Genomic DNA, 20,434 nt, shown 5'->3' with positions numbered 1-20,434 from the left:
TTTCTGTTCTTTTTTGTCTCAAGCCCTTCAGCTTTCATAATCCGCCTTTGAAGTGAGATACTTGGCAACAGTGTCAGTGTGTGACACGCTTATTCTCACTGTCCAAACACACACACACACAGGCCCGTTCAGTCCTGTCTCTCTGTCTTATCAGTGATGCTTTACATGTGTCTGGACTTCCATCAACTAGTCATTCATTAATTAGACTCTCATTAACAGCAGTTAACACTGAACACTGAAGGTCAAACACACATACAATACCATTATGACTCCATTATGCTCCTAATATCAGCCGAACTGTGTGTGTGAAACTCATAGAGCGACTGAAACACACTCATAATGAGAGAGCAGGTTCAGAGCGACTGTGCTAACTAGCTTTACATGGTCATAACAGGAATTCTGAATATAACACAAAGTTAGTAAGTGACTCTGTTGCACTTATCTTACATTTTCTACAAAAAGTCTTGCAGATGCGTTTCCAAAACGGTGTGTATTTTAGCATTTTGCTCTAAAGACAGCTTTACTTTCACTGAAAAAAATACTTTTACTTGGTAAAACACATTTTAAGTAAATTTTTCAACTTGTTATTATCAAGTAAAATCAACTTACGATTGAACTTAACATTCATTGACTCAACATTTAATGGAAGTAATTAAGTAAATATTACTTAATTATATTTCATTTCACATATCGAATTAAGTAACATCTACTTAACAAAGTTAAGTAAATTTAACAAAATTAACTTTTTTACTTAAACACTAGCCTATACCACTGAATTAAACCACACTTTTAAAGTGTATGCTTTACTTAGAAACATCTAAGTAAATGTTAACATTCAATAGATCGTTTTTAAATATGGATGTGTCATTTTAATGTATCCAGATGTCACAAAATGGCAAGTTACCAAACCTTTCAATAAAAGCACTGATAAAAATAAATACAGCTGGAAAACAAGTGAATCAAAAATCCCAACCTTATTAATTATGTCTGCCCCAGTGCATGATGGGAACACCAGAATTAGAAAAGTTTAGTTTTTAGTATTCACGCTTTAATTTCTACAAGCTTGAATTGAGTCCAAATATAGATTTTATTTTTATTATTATTATTATTATTATTCTTGCCTGAACTAACTTTTTCATGCAGAAATTACATTAGTTTTTTCTGTAGCATTTACTTCACCACAGAATAATTAGATGTTGAGATGTGGACTAATGATTGCAGAAGTCCTGCATACGTCACCACGCTAAGAGAGATGCTAAGAGATACAGTGCTGTTATTAAACGTTAGCATTTCAGTAAAGTACTGAGAGTGTTTTCACACACACACTGATACTGTACGTGTATTCCCAACGATCAGCAGACTGTGGGAAAGGTCTGGAAAGATGTCTTTATGAGCTCATATGAAGCTTTCAGCAGCTGCTAGCGTTTCCACACTAGCACATCATTTCAGGGTCTATCCTGTCAGAGCCTTCTGATATAACTCACTCGTGCTGATAAAACTCTGATTGAACTCAAGCTTTTGATCATAAACTAAAAAGTATGGTCTAGAAATTAAGCATGAAACTGAATCCAGTGTAAGCGGAGGGAAAGAGATCAATGTTATTTACAGTTTAACTCGCTAGAACAGAAGTAGAAGTGGGTTAACTCGGCGGCCATCTTGCACTCGGGCAACTGTCTTCAGTCATGCGACTACAGCTAATATCTAACTGGATTACTGAAATCTCAAAAACTACTACTTTAAATCAGCATGACATGAATTGTGTCATAAACTTTGTTTCGTACTCTCAACAAAGACCAGGCGGTGCCTTTGCAGATTGGTGTTTGGCTATTTTTATAGGCTAAACGAGTTGTAACGAGTTAGCATTTTAGCACTTTCTGGAGTGAACTGGAATTTTTTAATGGATTTTTTGCTTTAAATAAGGTCTGTATCCTAATGATCGTAAAAATCAACAATTTTGACCCATACAATGTATTGTTGTCTATTGCCACAAATATGCCTGTGCGACATGTGACTGGTTTTGTGATCCAGGGTCATATATTAGTAGCTATAGTAGCTCAGCTATATACTGTGTGTGTGTGTGTGTGTGTGTGTGTGTGTGTGTGTCTGCGAAAACTAGATTGCTTCTTGATGGACTTTTGAGGGCTACTGCACTTCCGTCAAGTATTACAAGTATTACAAGTATAAAACAAGTATTATGAAGTAAATACCAATTTACTATTTCTCTATTTGAGCTGCACGATTCAGGTTAAATTGAGAATCAAACTGAGATGACGATTCTCCACTGATTCTGAACAGACAACAAAATAACATGTAATTTACTGGTTCTGACAAAATGTTGATGGCTGCAGTCTGTTTAAAATGTTTAACTAAACGGTATGAATTATTTTAAAGGGGTGGTGTAATGCCCTTTTCACAAGATGTAAAATAAGTCTCTGATGTCCCCAGAGTGTGTGTGTGAAGTTTTAGCTCAAAATACCCGACAGATATTTTTATATAGCATGTTAAAGTTGTCGCTTTTTAAAGGTGAGTAAAAACACACCGTTTTTGTGTCTGTCCCTTTAAATGCAAATGAGCTGCTGCTCCCGGCACAGGGGGCGGAGCTTCAACAGCTTGTGTCATTTTACCCCACAAAGACACACTGAAAATTTCAAAAACTTTTAGCCTTTTATGTTTAAACCGAAGTCAGACAATGATGGAGAGACTCAAGAAGAAGTGACAACATGTAGAAGCAACAGGACATTTCTGAATGGTTAGTTGATGAATTTATGAAGCTTATAGTTATCTTCTAGTCATTGATTAGCATATTCTGTCTTGATAATCTATAAATCGTGTTTAGGGGGCGGGGTTTATGCAAATTCTAGGGTTGGTGATGTTCAAAGACAAATGCATTTTTTTTTACAGTCACTTGTCGCCACCTACTGGTGTAACGATGTAATCGATCCAGTCGTTATTTGAAGCGCCAAGTTACTTTCAAAAGGTGATTTGCTTTATTTTGAACTCTACTGTAGACATCAGTGTTTATATCCAAACGGTAAACTTTTATCCCAGTTCTTCTGTGATAATTTGAAATTACCGTAACACAGAAATAAAACGATACTTTGTGGTGTTTGTGAAGCCGTTTCCAACTTATACTGTACATGATATCTGCTCTATCTGGATCAGCGGCAGCGCCAACACAGATTTCAATTAAAACAAATAATTTAGTTCACTGCTGCATACTATATCACACACTATTGTTTTTAAAATGCACTATGAATTAGCTTAGCATGTGCTTATAATGTTTATGACACACACCGTAGTCAATGTTTGGGAGAGAACATTGAAAACAGAGCGCATTACAGCTTCAGTGACAAAAACTGAGCAGTTCAAAGCATCAAAACCCTCGTAAAAACACCACACACTCCAATCGGCCACGATCCCAAACCCTCTTTGTAAGCTCCACAAAGGACAGCAAAGTCATGTCTACTCAATAAAAGCCCAGGCCAGACTCCGCCACCTCTGTCATGCAAAAAGCCATGTTGGAGGCCCTTTGTGCGCAGTTGTTTCAGTTGTTACACACACAAAGAGCTGAAAACACTCAGTCAGCCATGATGGATTGGTCAAAACAGCGGAACAACAAATCATTTGGATGAATCTAAAGGAGCCTCTTTGTTAAGGGTGTCACACTTTCAGCTCATTTCATCTGCATCTTATATGAAAGTATGTTGCATCTGAAGTCCTCTTACAATGCTAGTTGAGGGTTTCACCAATTAAATATTTTTTTTTTTAGGTTTTTCACATGCATTTTCTACCGTCTCCCTGACCCTTAGAATTAAACAGGCTACTGTACCTTTAAGACTTCCACATGTAAATGTGATTGGCTAACCTCTTTACATACGAATTGAGTTACAACGCCCTAACCGGACATCTGAATACTCAGTTGGTGTTGATATAGGTGTCCGGATCGGCGAAAAGAGTGATTTCTCGGAAACTTTTCGGAAAATTTTGATAACGTGTTGTTTAGGCAGTAATGCTGTTTTGAAACAACACCAATGTTTATTGTAACATCCTAAACTGTAAAATGACCAACAAACCTATGATTTAAATATCTTTACAGTTCAAATAATACAAATTTTGGCAAAAATAAAAAAGTTTTATAAAACGATAAACCATGTATGTATATATATAGGGGAGAGTGGGGTAAGATGAGCCGTTTTTTTCTTATGTGATCCTCAAGATAAGAGAAAATTAGGCAGAAGTACATTGAAAGTATCTTAAGTAATCTCAGGATGTTTACTATCATTTTAAATTATCAGAATACATATATGACAAAGGGTTCCAAAAATATGGCTTCTTATATATACATAAAAAAGAGTTCCTGTGGCTTAATTTACCCCAGGTTAGGGGTAAGTTGATCCGAGTCAGTGGGTAAGTTGCACCATCTGGGTGTAAACTGACCATCTAACTGAATCTGGAAATCGTAAAGATAATTTACCTCTTTTAAAAACTACTTCAATAATCAAATTTCCCTTTTACAAATAGTCATGTTTCTTTTCTTAAAGCTATTTTAAACAACATAAAAACAAATGAAGTTGAAATTTCAATATCTTTAATTGTTTGCATTTCCGAAACAAAGTATTGAACAGCAAAGTGGTTCCCAAAAACAGACTAAACAGAGTTTGTTGAGTAAAATTAAAAAAACTGAAGTAGAATGAATGAATAAATGTCACTGAAACTACCGTAATAAACAGTTTAGTCAAAAGGTTCGTGGCATGGTATTTTTTAAGTAAATGGGTGGCTTCCACTCCTCCCATGTGTTTCTCTTTTTTCCAGTCTGGCCGAAATGATGGGTGGTTCCAAAATATATGGTCACATGACAATAAAAGTGTACAGTTGCCAATATAAAGGGGGTGGGTCAACTTACCCACTGGCTCATCTTACCCCACACTCCCAATATAATTGGAGTGAACAAAAACGCCAGATGGGCTGAATGAAAAAGCAAATTCAGATTCCACTTTATTTCGATAGTCAACTTTACATTCTACTAACTCTCAGAGTCTCATAGTGTAGAGTTAGAATAATAAGTTGACATGTAGTTGCTAAGTTAATTATAGTCAACAAGGGAAATAAAGCAACATTGAAATAAAGTGTTACCCAAACTCACTCCCTGACTCAGGGTTCGTACAGAAACTGTAAAATGTAATTCCAGGACTTTCAAGAACTACTTTTTAGTTTTCAAGGACTACAATCAGAGATCTCACCAATCAGACATTATCTTTATTATCTTTCAACTTCTAAAAAAGCTAAATAGACAAATAAAAATAAACCAATAAAACAAAATGGTACAAATAAAGTGCAGCAGATGCAATGACTGGTAACTTTAACCATTGAAAGGACACTATGACAAAGTTATTCCTTATTCAAATTGATTTTTTTTCTCCCATGAATATATGATTGACCTGAAGAATGAAAGCTGTATCATATACTTAGATATTTATATGAGCAATATTACACTCATAGCCATGTGAAATGGCTCTATATCTATATCAGACGGGCTGCAGTGTTAATTTTGCATGAAAAGATTGTTTTATCAATAAAATTGAACACTAATTTCACATATATATAGATTTTTTCCAATACTTCATGCACTTTTCAAGTACCTTTTCATAAATACGGCTGTTTTCAAGCGTTTTCAGGACTTAAATTTCAAAAAAAGTAAAACTCAAGCACTTTAAACACCTGCTGACAGTAGGTGGCGCTTATGAAACTGCAAAAACACAGCAGTTACAGTACCATAGAGGCCACAAATCACATGAATGGCCTATTTCAATATCAGAACCACGAACTTCACAGACATGCTATCATCTTATTGTACTAAAAATGAAGATTCACTTTCAATAAATGTGTCTGAAAGTCACAGTGTGCTTACATGGCGCATCAAATTAATTTGATCTTTTAAAAGATTAACAGAAATCCTGTTTCGCATGATATTTTCACATCACATCAGGTGTATTTGTGTTTGCTGACCTTGTTGGCCTGGTCCGCGTCTCTGTTGAGTCGTGTCCTCTCCTGGTCCCAGCGGCTCTGTTCCTCCTGTATTCGTGTCTCTAGGCTCTGCTGGATCTGTCGGCTGTCTTCTTTGAGGTTGTGTAGAGACGTCTGCAGCTCAGCGATCACCTGTGGACACACACACACACACACACTCGTTCATCTTCTAGAGAAGCAACAGGCTCCTGAGCTCAGAGATCAGTAAAGCTCCTCGGGGTCTGAGTTAATTACTCAGATAATGGATTCTGCTTAATTTAATGCTTGACCAGCTGGAGTCAAAGTATTCAGCAATGTCTTTGAGGTTTTCAGTAGATTTTTGTATATATTTTTTTTAACTGGAGGCCAAGATCTCAATTCAGTTGCCGGTGTTGCATAATCAGTTGTCTCTAAGGTGTAAAGAGTCCCTGAAAACCATACTTGAGTAAAAGTACAGATACCGAACAGCAAAAATTACAAGTTACAAGTCACCAATTCCAATACGACTTGAGTAAAAGAATGAGAGTATCTGATTTTAAGAGTATTTTACTCGTACTGAACATAAGCTCAAAGATGCGCTAATCCTCGACAGCTAAGAGACATGCCAGTGAAAATAAGAAACAATTGATCTAAAATCAAAATAAAACTGAATATTGCAATAAATAAAGGTTGACACAACAAGTCTACAAACTCTCAAGTCTCAGTTAAGCTCAAGTGCACTAAAAGGCCAAAGGTAAACCAGTATCCTTCAAAAAGGTCACATCAATATAGCGGATAATTAAAATAATGTTGAGCAAAATTAAATAGTCATAGTCTACTGTGCTGGTTTCGGACAAGTTTGGGTGAGTAAAGGCAAAACACACCAGATGTAATACCTCCAATGCCCTTAGATGGCGATATCGCTTCTTTATAGCAGCAATAAACTACTGCAGAAAAAGTGAAGTGCCATGCAAAATGTATTGGAGTAAAAAGTACATTTTCTTATTCAAAAATGTAGTCAAGTAGAGAGTAAAAGTTGATACTCAGTAAAACTAGCCAAAAAGATACTAATTACATTCACTCCAATACATTACACCACTGTGTTCTGGATGCAGACGAACCAATGAGCAAATGAGATGAAACACAAATAATGAATTAAATAAATAATCAAATAAGATTTTAGGGGAATAAACGTGAGCCGTACTGAACCGCCATGAAAACAAGTATGATCTCAACAGTGAAAGCATCAATCTTGACTTACTGTAATTCCATGATTGATGAACTTTACACCGTTATTGAACTGGTTTCATCTGAACAGTGACAGCAGAATTGAACTGTTTGCTTCATTGAATCATTATTTTCCTGTTATCACTGTAAAGCTGGTTTGAAAGTCAAGGTGACTTGACTCATTTACATGAAATAAATGAAAATTACTGAAAACGGATGGTAAGTAACTTATTTTGCTGCAAAAACAAAGTTATTGACTAGAAAACACCACTAAAAAAGGACTTTTAAGAATTGTTTCTGACTTTTTGGGCTGCGCAAAAAACGTAATTTTACGCTACCTATTGACACACTACCGAAAAACGTTTAATTGCTAACTTTGAGCTAATTGACGAGCAAATAAAACAACACTGATTCTGCCTAATGAACACTAGTGACTGAGGCCTTAATCTGTTTTCTTTTGCAATATATAGCAAATCTCATCTGCTTGATTTTTGTATTTCAGTGGAAAATGTAACCAAAGCTCTTATATATAAGTACATCCAACATTTTCTGCATGCATACAGTATGCACGCTCGCATAGGGCGATATTTGCTAGCTATATGTGACCCTAGACCACAAAACCAGTCACGAGTCGCACGGGTATATTTGTGGCAATAGCCAACTATACATTGTACGGGTCAAAATTATCGATTTTTCTTTTATGCAAAAAATCATTAGGATATTAAGTAAAGATCATGTTCCATGAAGATATTTTGTAAATTCCTACCGTAAATATATAAAACATGTATTTTTGTGAGTGAATGCAGCACAATCGCCAACATAAATGAACAACTTTAAAGGAGATTTTCTCAATGTTTCGATTTTTTTGCACCCTCAGATTCCAGATCTTCATAATAGTTGTATCTCGACCAAATATTGTCCTATCCTAACACACCACACATCAATGGAAAGCGTATTTATTCAGCTTTCATGTGATGTATAAATCTAAAGTTTAAAAAAATTGACCCATGTGACTGCTTTTGTGGTCCAGGGTCACATTATTAATCGCTAAATCAAAACTGTATTATCCCAATTCCAATTTATTTATAAAGCACATAATAATACAACAATGTTGACCTTAGTGCTACACAAAAACTAAAACATTAAAATATAAGAAACACAAATAACTATAAATGCAAAATATCTCAGATTGTTCGATTCACAGACTCTTAGGAGTCTTAAATACACCAAAAACATCTTCAAACTCTTAAAACCCGACACCTGTGATATAACAGTACCTCAACAGTCAAAATATGTCCGAAAGGCATGATAATTATAAATATTAACATCCTGTTTTTCTGTAAAGCTGATTTTAAATGATTGCGAAAGGCATTATATCAATTATAAGCACTTGATTGCAGCCCATTACTCTAATTATTTTTGCATGTTTATTTGCATTCTCTCAGCTTAAGCAATGTGCAATACTCAGTTTATGATGTGACGTCAAGACCTATGAAATCTCATGCAATGCGTTATTAGCTTTTAATAACAAACAGATTTTGATGGGTATCGTTTTGTTGCTCGTGTAAACGCACTCAACGGCTGTTGAAGTCCGTCTGAGTCGAGCGCAGATGAAGGTCCTGTCACAATCAGTGTTTTTAGGGCCCAAAATGAGAACCGTACAGTTAAAATCCCAAATGACCACCCCTACATAGTTGCCCTTCACATTTCACACACTAAACTCACACCCAAACACAACTGAGGAGAGTTTAATGATGAAAATGAGAAAAACCAAACTCACATTCTGCTTCAACTGCAGCCAAGAGAGCCGCGGCGAAGCTCAGGGCTAGACAGATAATTGTTTATTGTGCATAAATGTTCGGAGGAACGCTTTTACTGGAATCCGCTGATTGTGTAGGAGTTGGGAGTGATCTCTTGGAGCGGACACAGAGGGAGAGATTAGGCTTATTTTGTCAGTGGGCGAACCACATGAAAGCACCAAACGCCCCATTATTATGGTAACATAAGTTCTCATGGTAATAATTATTTGGCTATACAGATTCGTTTGCCTGAAGGGACACACTCATCCGCTTGATTGTTATTCCTTGCTCTTGATATTTGGGAATTTCGCCGGTAATGGCTTCAGCACGTCGTCTTTCATTTTAAAGGCTGTCTTTAGATTGGTGGAGATGTTATACTGTGGCTAAGAGGTGTAAAACTGACATCTTCTTTCTGATGGGTGACTGAGTTATTGAGATGCGCAAAAACAAAACAATATATACAGTATGAGACCAAACTGAAAGCTTTAGTGATGTAGTAAGACATTGGGGGGGTCATCAGAAACGAGGGATCAATGTATCGGTGGGCGATATGGCAAAAAATAGATTCTTCAGACAGGATCACGATACAAAACATAAAAGAAAAGAGGATGACGGACCATTTAGGCCAAAGTAGAGGTGGGTCAAAAATGTTATTTCATTAGTTCATCTTTGTTGTTAAAAATAAGAACAAAGACACAAATTACACATAATAGGTCAAATTTAACAGTAGCATTCAATATCAGCATATATATCACGCAATTCTGACTTTATAACACAATTGCAAATTTATATCATGTAATTCTGACTTTATAACTTGCAATTGTGAATTTATATCACGCAATTCTGACTTTATAACACAATTGCGACTTTATATCACGCAATTCTGACTTTATAACACGATTACGACTTTATATCACGAAATTCTGACTTTATAACACACAATTGCGACTTTATATCAAGCAATTCTGACTTTATAACACAATTGTGACTTTATATCATGCAATTCTGACTTTATAACTTGCAATTGTGAATTTATATCACGCAATTCTGACTTCATAACACAATTGCAAATTTATAGCACGCAATTCTGACTTTATAACTTACAATTGTGAATTTATATCACGCAATTCTGACTTTATAACACAATTGCGACTTTATATCACGAAATTCTGACTTTATAACACAATTGCGACTATATATCACGCAATTCTGACTTTATAACACAATTGCGACTATATATCACGCAATTCTGACTTTATAACACAATTGTGACTTTATATCACATAATTCTCACTTTAAAAAACAATTGTGAATTTATATCACGCAATTCTGACTTTATAACTTGCTATTGTGAATTTATATCACGAAATTCTGACTTTATAACTCGCAACTGCGACTTTATATCACGCAATTCTGACTTTATAACACAATTGCGACTTTATATCACGCAATTCTGACTTTATAACACAATTGCGACTATATATCACACAATTCTGACTTTATAACACAATTGCGACTATATATCACACAATTCTGACTTTATAACACGATTGCGAGTTTATATCACGCAATTCTGACTTTATAACACGATTGCGACTATATATCACACAATTCTGACTTTATAACACGATTACGACTTTATATCACATAATTCTGACTTTATAACACAATTGCGAATTTATATCATGAAATTCTGACTTTATAACACAATTGCGAATTTATATCACGAAATTCTGACTTTATAACACAATTGCGACTATATATCACATAATTCTGACTTTATAACACAATTGCGACTTTATATCACGAAATTCTGACTTTATAACACAATTGCGACTTTATATCACGAAATTCTGACTTTATAACACACAATTGCGACTTTATATCACGAAATTCTGACTTTATAACACACTATTGCGACTTTATATCATGCAATTCTGACTTTATAACACAATTGCGACTTTATATCACGAAATTCTGACTTTATAATACAATTGCGACTTTATATCACTAAATTCTGACTTTATAACACAATTGCAACTTTATATCATGCAATTCTGACTTTATAACACAATTGCGACTTTATATCACGAAATTCTGACTTTATAATACAATTGCGACTTTATATCACTAAATTCTGACTTTATAACACAATTGCGACTTTATATCACGAAATTCTGACTTTATAATACAATTGCGACTTTATATCACTAAATTCTGACTTTATAACACAATTGCGAATTTATATCACGAAATTCTGACTTTATAATACAATTGCGACTTTATATCACTAAATTATGACTTTATAACACAATTGCGAATTTATATCACGAAATTATGACTTTATAACACAATTGCGACTATATATCACACAATTATGACTTTATAACACGATTGCGACTTTATATCACGCAATTCTGACTTTATAACACAATTGCGACTTTATATCACACAATTCTGACTTAATAACACGATTGCGATTTTATATCACGAAATTCTGACTTTATGACACAATTGCGACATTATATCTCACAATTCTGACTTAATAACACGATTGCGATTTTATATCACGAAATTCTGACTTTATGACACAAGTGCGACATTATATCACGCAATTCTGACTTTATAACACAATTGCGACTTTATATCACGCAATTCTAACTTTATAACACAATTGCGACTATATATCACAATTCTGACTTTATAACTCGCAATTGTGACTTTACATCACACAATTCTGACTTTATAACACAATTGCGACTTTATATCACACAATTCTGATTTTATAACACAATTGTGACTTTATATCACACAATTCTGATTTTATAAGACAATTGCGACTTTATATCACGCAATTCTGACTTTATAACACACGCAATTCTGACTTTATAACACGATTGCGACTTTATATCACGCAATTCTGACTTTATAACACACGCAATTCTGACTTTATAACACGATTGCGACTATATATCTCGCAATTCTGACTTTATAACTCGCAATTGCGACTTTACATCACACAATTCTGACTTTATAACACAATTGCGACTTTATATCACGCAATTCTGACTTTATAACACACGCAATTCTGACTTTATAACACAATTGCGACTTTATATCACGAAATTCTGACTTTATACCTCGCAATTGCGACTTTATATCACTTAATTCTGAAATAAAATTTAACAGTACCATTCAAGTAAGAAATTGAATAAACAAATGTAAAAACAGACTTCACTTCATGATTTAAATATACATTGACTCTTATTCAAGCTACTACAGAAAATTATGTTCTCTGTCTTTTGCTGTTTGATTAATATTAATAACACAGATTTATTAGGCTGCTGTCACTTTAAGACCAAATCTAATACACAGACATGCATCCGAACTCTATACGTTCACTGACTGTGTTTATGTAAACCTTTTAAGCGCAACAAGACGTGAAAGAGAATTTAGTGATCACGTGCTGTTTGACAGGCTTTTAGTGTGCAAGGAAAACGCATGTCAGAACAGCATGTCTTTAAAACGCATGCAAATAATAAACTTTAGTGATGGCGAAGAACTGCAATAATTTGGAATTTATCATGTTTGGCCCCAATGATCGTAGCACACATGATTTTGACCTCCAAACGTTGTCACTGTATAGCACCACCTGTGTTCGGAACTTGGGGGTCTGGATTGATAACAACCTTAAATTTGGAAAGCAGATATGTGCTGTGGTAAAATCCTGTTTCTTTCACCTCCGTCTCTTAGCTAAGGTTAAGCCATTCCTGTCTGCTAAGCACTTTGAGATTGCCATGCATGCATTCGTAACATCCAGATTGGACTATTGTAATTCTCTATATATCGTTATTTCGCAGAAATGCATCACCCGTCTACAATTAGTCCAAAATGCAGCTGCACGCCTCCTCAAAGGGAAGCGTAAATTCGAACACATCACACCAGTTCTGATCTCGCTCCACTGGCTACCGGTTTTAACCTTTAAAATTTAGAATTGATTTTAAAGTTTTGCTATTTGTTTTTAAGTCGCTACAGAAACAGGCTCCACCATACTTATCTGAATTGCTCCATCCAGTATCTTAGTCAAGATCACTAAGGTCGGGGGATTCAAACTCACTATCTGTCCCACGAACCAGACTAAAAAACAGGGGTGATCGTGCCTTTGCAGCCTATGGACCCAAGCTATGGAATAGCTTACCGCCACATATCAGATCTGCACAAACTTTGTCACTTTTTAAATCTTCCCTGAAAACGCATTTCTTTTCATTAGCTTTTAAAATATCTTGATATGTGTATCTCCTGTGTATTATGTTGATATTGTGCTTGTTTTATATAGCTTTTGGCCTTGTTAAGCACTTTGGTCAACGCCAGTTGTTTTTAAATGTGCTATACAAATAAAATAAAATTGTATTGTATTGTATTGTATTGTATAATACACAATCCCTACCGCAGCGTGGCTAAATTGTGTTTTACAGTATGTGCACTAGAGCATGATACTACAATCTTTCTTTAAAAGCAGATTTCGAAAACATTTGAATTGTTCACGATCTAAACTGTGATATCGCACACCCCTATCAATGCTTACAAATCGTTAATCACAGTAAACACTATGATGTTGTGCTATTAAACATAGCAAACTTCACATCAGAATTCACTGTCGTCAAAAAAAGAAGAAATGAAATAGAACAAGATTTTGTACTTTTTACTTACATTTTTAATTTATTTTTTTGTGTAAATTTTTTACACTTACAAAAAGTGTTTTAATTGCTTTTGCAAAAAAAAAAAAAAAAAAAAGTGTAACACTTTATTTTACAGTGTCCTTGTTACATATGTTACATGTATTTACCATAGTAATAACAGTAAATTATGCATAATTACATGCAACTAACCCTCAACCAAACCCTAATCCTACCCTAACCCTATAGTAAGTACATGTAGTTAATTAGTATTACTCAGTACTTAAATATGTAACAACTACACCTTAAAATAAAGTGTTACCAAAAAAATTATATGCAGAACATCATAATAAATTATATTCTGTCAGGGTGTTGCTATTTGTTTGATAAAGTGTTCTGTTAACATGTTACAATGTAGTGATTTGTGTATTGCTAACATGTTAGCACGTTAGCATAGTGTAAAGAGCGCTATATGAATAAAGCTGACTCGACTTGTTTGTTGCGCGTACAGCTGAAACGCGTGGATCTCAGAGCTGGACTGATTTGATATGCGCATGCATAATAACGTATGCATACGCTAGCGGTGATGAAAGGAGATCTACCGTAGAAAGCCAAGCTCAGTTTGGACAACACCTTGTGTTCCTCATCATTAGCTGAGAGCTTCAAACACCGGCGAGATTAAAGGTCAGTGAAAGAAGAGCTGGATTTGCCCAATGCTAATTAAAGACGCTGCAGTCATGAGCATGTATGGCGCGGTATGGATTTAATTGGCGCGTTTCACATGCGACTCCACAGCTTTGGGCACATCTGAGAGAGGCCTGTTGATGCCATGGGTTAGTGTGCGCCTCAGAAGTTCAAAGGACACTTGTCTGTACAACCTTGCAATGCATTATGGGACGCTACAGCAACTGTATTCTTGCAAGGCCAAATAGTCGCAAGGGAATAGTACAGAAAATCTATCATTATTTTATTTTTAAAACATGCTATGCTTTTTTTTTTTGTCTAGCGTGGAAAACATTTTTTTTTGCTTCTTTTATATTGAATATAATAAATTATATTACAGGGACTCAAAAATGGCATTTTCATGACTACAAAACGGACTAAAATTTAATAATAATGGCCACAAATAATTTTTAGTTTTAGATACATGTCATATTATTAAAACATTGTAAACTCTCACCACCTGCATTAAACATAAAAATGCTATTATAATAAATGCAACACTGTTAAACATTTTTAAATGATACCTGCTAATATAAACCAGATAACACACGATTTATATCATAAAATTCTGACTTTATAACACACAATTACGACTTTATAACACACAATTCTGACTTTATATCACGCAATTCTGACTTTATATCACGCAATTCTGACTTTATAACACATAATTGCGTCTTTTTATCACGCAATTCTGACTTTATAACACACAATTGCGACTTTATATCATAAAATTCTGACTATAACACACAATTGCGACTTTATATCACACAATTCTGACTTTATAACACACAATTGCGACTTTATATCATAAAATTCTGACTATAACACACAATTGCGACTTTTTATCACGCAATTCTGACTTTATAACACACAATTGCGACTTTATATCATAAAATTCTGACTTTATAACACACAATTGCGACTTTTTATCACGCAATTCTGACTTAAAACACACAATTGCGACTTTATATCACAAAATTCTGACTATAACACACAGTTGCGACTTTATATCACGAAATTCTGACTTTATAACACAATTGCGCCATTATATCACACAATTCTGACTTTATAACACAATTGCGCCATTATATCTCACAATTCTGACTTTATAACACAATTGCGCCATTATATCTCACAATTCTGACTTTATATCTCGCAATTCTGACTTTATATCTCGCAATTCTGACTTTATATCACGCAATTCTGACTTTATAACACATAATTGCGTCTTTTTATCACGCAATTCTGACTTTATAACACACAATTGCGACTTTATATCATAAAATTCTGACTATAACACAATTGCGACTTTATATCACACAATTCTGACTTTATAACACACAATTGCGACTTTATATCATAAAATTCTGACTTTATAACACACAATTGCGACTTTTTATCACGCAATTCTGACTTAAAACACACAATTGCGACTTTATATCACAAAATTCTGACTATAACACACAGTTGCGACTTTATATCACGAAATTCTGACTTTATAACACAATTGCGCCATTATATCACACAATTCTGACTTTATAACACAATTGCGCCATTATATCTCACAATTCTGACTTTATATCTCGCAATTCTGACTTTATATCTCGCAATTCTGACTTTAAATCACGCAATTATGACTTTAGAACTTGCAATTGCGACTTTATACTGAGATGTAAGAAAAAAAGTCTGAATTGTGAGCTAAAAAGACACAATTACCTTTTTTTTTGTTATTCTGTGGCAGAAACAATCTTCCATACGTTTCCTAACAAGAGGAAGAAGTTGTTTGGAGTGGAGGAGGAGCACTTAATGTGTATTAAACAAAGACGTGTTCCCACCAAATGCGAGTGGGAAACGAGAGAGGAAAAACTATGTTTATCCAGCAAATGCCAATTTTGTGCCTCAGAAAAAAGGAATTAATCATCAGTGGTTCTCTCAGAGGTTATTTAGAAATGGGAAGAAGTGCCTGTGAACTCTTTTTCTCACACACTCAAAGTGTGCTCTTTTGATGTGGAAGCATTGTGTAATTTAATAGGCCTGTGTTTTCACACAACATCTGCTTGTCAACCTGACATTCAGCACTCTGTGTTGTGGAGAGAAGTGAAAGAAGAGCGAGTGTTTGAGCTGGGACTGAGGTAATGAGAGGCTCACACTGAACATCTACAGTGTGTGAGGAGTTCAGCTCGCGAGAAGAACGAAGGTTATTCTTATGAACCTGAAGCCAGTGTAATGGCGTAGAGTCTGAGCAGATTAAATCTAATGTTTAACACATGGCCTCAGTAACACACACACGAGAGGAGAGATAAGCGCTCGGAAACACACACACACACACACACACACACACACACACACACACACACACACACACACACACACACACACACACACACACACACACACACACACACACACACACACACACACACACACACACACACACACACACACACACACACACACACACACACACTACACCTTCAGAGTGTGAAATCTGGGCCAGGAACGGAGGGTGGGGGACACGTGTTGAGTAGGGGCTGAAGAGTGAAGTGTGTGTGTCCAACACCTCAGCTGATTTATGAAGAAAACAGAGTTGAGGAAGAAACTTTCACACTCCGGTTTAACAAGACACTCATAACTGTGACTGGACGTCGATCACTACAGGCAATAATTCATTTCGATAAAAGTTTTGAGAAAGTAGTTGTTAGCAGTAAGTTATTAAACTTACTGCTACAAGTTATTAAAAAAGTAGCTGGGTCATTTTTAATTAAATAGAAAACAAATATATATATATATATATTTTTTTTTTATTACAAAAAAACAAAAAAGGCCAAAGTTTCATGTCCTCACCACACACACGCACACATGCACGCACGCACACACGCACACACACACACACACAGGAAGTAGGGGGATTTGGAGTCTTTGATTTGACTCTTTCTGATGTTTTATTAGGTATTAGTGGCCTGTCTCAGTATATTACAATTGTAAAAATGACAGTTAAAAATGTTTAAGTAAACACAATTAATAGTTTTTTTCATCCACCCACCCATCCACCCATCCACCCACCCATCCATCCATCCATCCATCCATCCATCCATCCATCCATCCATCCATCCATCCATCCATCCACCCATCCATCCATCCATCCATCCATCTACCCATCCAACAATCCATCCATCCACCCACCCATCCATCCACCCATCCATCCATCCACCCACCCATCCATCCATCCCAATCCATCCATCATTCAGTCCACCCACCCATCATTCAATCCACCCATCCACCCACCCATCCATCATTCAATCCACCCACCCACCCATCCATCATTCAGTCCAGCCACCCATCCATCATTCAATCCACCCACCCACCCATCCATCATTCAATCCACCCACCCATCCATCCATCATTCAATCCACCCACCCATCCATCCATCCATCATTCAATCCACCCACCCACCCATCCATCATTCAATCCACCCACCCACCCATCCATCCATCCATCATTCAATCCACCCACCCACCCATCCATCCATCCATCATTCAATCCACCCACCCATCCATCCATCATTCAATCCACCCACCCACCCATCCATCATTCATCATTCAATCAATCCACCCACCCATCCACCCATCCAACCATCCATCCATCCATTCATCCATCCATCCATCCATCCACTGACCCACCCATCCACCCACCCATCCATCCATCCACCAACCCATCCATCCACCCATCCATCCATCCATCATTCATTCAATCCACCCACCCACCCACCCACCCATCATTCAATCCACCCACCCATCCATCCATCATTCATTCAATCCACCCACCCACCCACCCACCCATCATTCAATCCACCCATCCATCCATCCATCATTCATTCAATCCACCCACCCACCCACCCACCCACCCATCATTCAATCCACCCATCCATCCATCCATCATTCATTCAATCCACCCACCCACCCACCCACCCACCCACCCATCATTCAATCCACCCACCCATCCATCCATCATTCATTCAATCCACCCACCCACCCACCCACCCATCATTCAATCCACCCACCCATCCATCCATCCATCCATCATTCAATCAATCCACCCACCGACCCACCAATCCACCCACCCACCCATCAATCCATCCATCATTCAATCCACCCACCCATCCATAAATCCACCCATCCATCCATCCACCCACCCATCCATCCATTCCCACATCCATCCATCCATCCACCCACTGACCCACCCATCCACCTACCCACCCATCCATCCATCCATCCATCCATTTATCCTGGCCACTGTTTTTCCTGTGTTTTGCCCTTTCCTCAGAACATTTGTATGCCCGTGTTCAAACAATGGTGTGCAAACCTGTGCAGACTTGGCCAGCTTCTGATTATACTCCTTCTCGAGATGCTTCAGCTTGCCGTTGGTCTGTAATGAAAGAGAACACAGAAGAGGAGTGTGTTAGAGACACACGACACCAGCGAGACGCTTTGCCGTGACCTCTGCGGCTGGCATGCGTGTGTGTATGGCTGGAGCTCTGGGCTCAGGGCCAGGCCTGACACCACAACAGCACACGGGCCTTTCATCAGAAGCCAACTTATCACCACTTAACAGGAAGAGAGAAAACAATCTCACAGCGTTATCTGCAAAACAAGAATACGACATGAAAAAAAAAAAACCCGCTGTAAGCTTTTATGAGCAAGAACATGAAAAGAGACAAAGAGATAAATGAGTATACGAGGGTTGTTTTTTGTGAAAAGACAGATGCGCTTTTGTGGCTTGCTCACAGATCTGATATTAGTAAGAGATTGACAGAAACAACGAAGAGTTGACTGCTGGTTGATGCTCTGAGCAGAAATCCACCACTGTAATGTCTCCTCATCATCATAAAGACGGGACTCTCAAACAGTCTGGCTCAGCCAAGCAGGTCTAAGATAGGGCCAGTTAAGATAGGGCCAGTTATCCGTTACGGTACTTTGTACTTTTTCTCACCTGGGCTGGGCTTGTTTGATTTGTAATAACACACACCACTGATCAATATAAATGACTGGATTGCTCATGACATCATAAAAAGTAAATCCATATTGGTATTCCCTAGTATTCCCTCATATTCCATTGATTACTTGGAAATTGTCTGATAATAATGAGAAAATATTACCTCACGAGTCAGTGTTTTTATATCTGAAGTCTCCCTGTACGTTCTTACATTTAAATGGTTATTTGTTTAAAGTCAGGAATTTCCCCTGCTTATTACAAGTTACGTTCATCTTCCTTACAGTAGCGAATATCAGATCAGCTGACATACTTATTTGACGACGCTTTTATTTACCTTATTTTCCGCTTGATGCACTGTATGTTTTTGTTTTATGGAAGAGCACAGCATAATTATTCTTCTAAATCTCTCATTTGGTGGTCCATGAAAGCAAGCCATGCAGGTTTGGAACAACATGAGTAAACAATGGCAGGATGTTCATTTTTGGATGAACTAAGATCAGACAATTCGATAAAAAGAGGATGCTTAATTGATCTGCACTGATAAAGTCACACAAGTATAGAAAAACACAACCAAGTTAGAGTGAGAAAGCTGGAAAATGAAGCATTTGGCTGCTTTGAGTGCGTTCTCTTGCAAATATCTGTACCTTGCCAAAGGCATCTTTAGAGCTACAGGCGCTTTGAGCTTCTATCAGGTGTTTTAATCACTTCACAATGCCGAGTCCGCGGCCTTTGAAGAGTGAACGCTGCATTTGAACAGTACTGTATCTGAAAGCACAAAGCATGCAATGCTGAGCCAAACTTCATTAGCGGTCTAATTCTGGAGCTGAGCAATCACAACACTCACCCGTCCAATCACACACATTAAAACAGATGGAAAATAAACAGCAGCGCATACACCTACAGGGAGTATGAGATGAGATGTAATTATCTTTTCTTTTTTCAAAATAGAAACAATTAGGTTTGATAGTGTACTAAGTACAAGGCTGGGAGGCATTTCTCCACGTTTTTGCAGCGAGTGTCTGTGTGTGTTTA

General features: G+C 36.7%; 1 protein-coding gene across 8 annotated transcripts in view; it reads right to left on the bottom strand.

Annotated features, from left to right (window-relative positions):
- LOC307171957 (axin-2) overlaps window positions 1-20,434 on the bottom strand; it is a 238,915-nt gene that overhangs the window by 84,227 nt on the left and 134,254 nt on the right. For all 8 annotated transcript variants that reach the window (XM_079893910.1, XM_079893912.1, XM_079893913.1 and 5 more), the window contains 2 exons: window positions 18,773-18,835; window positions 6,007-6,156 (listed from right to left, as the gene is read on the bottom strand). In XM_079893910.1, the coding sequence (XP_079750036.1) occupies window positions 6,007-6,156; window positions 18,773-18,835 (213 nt within the window). The remainder of the gene's footprint in view (window positions 1-6,006; window positions 6,157-18,772; window positions 18,836-20,434) is intronic.

This window comes from Squalius cephalus (assembly GCF_949319135.1).
Source record: "Squalius cephalus genome assembly, chromosome: 1".
NCBI lineage: Eukaryota > Metazoa > Chordata > Actinopteri > Cypriniformes > Leuciscidae > Squalius > Squalius cephalus.
The sequence above is the reverse complement of the archived record's forward strand: the minus strand, read 5'-3'. Positions and strand labels throughout refer to the sequence as shown.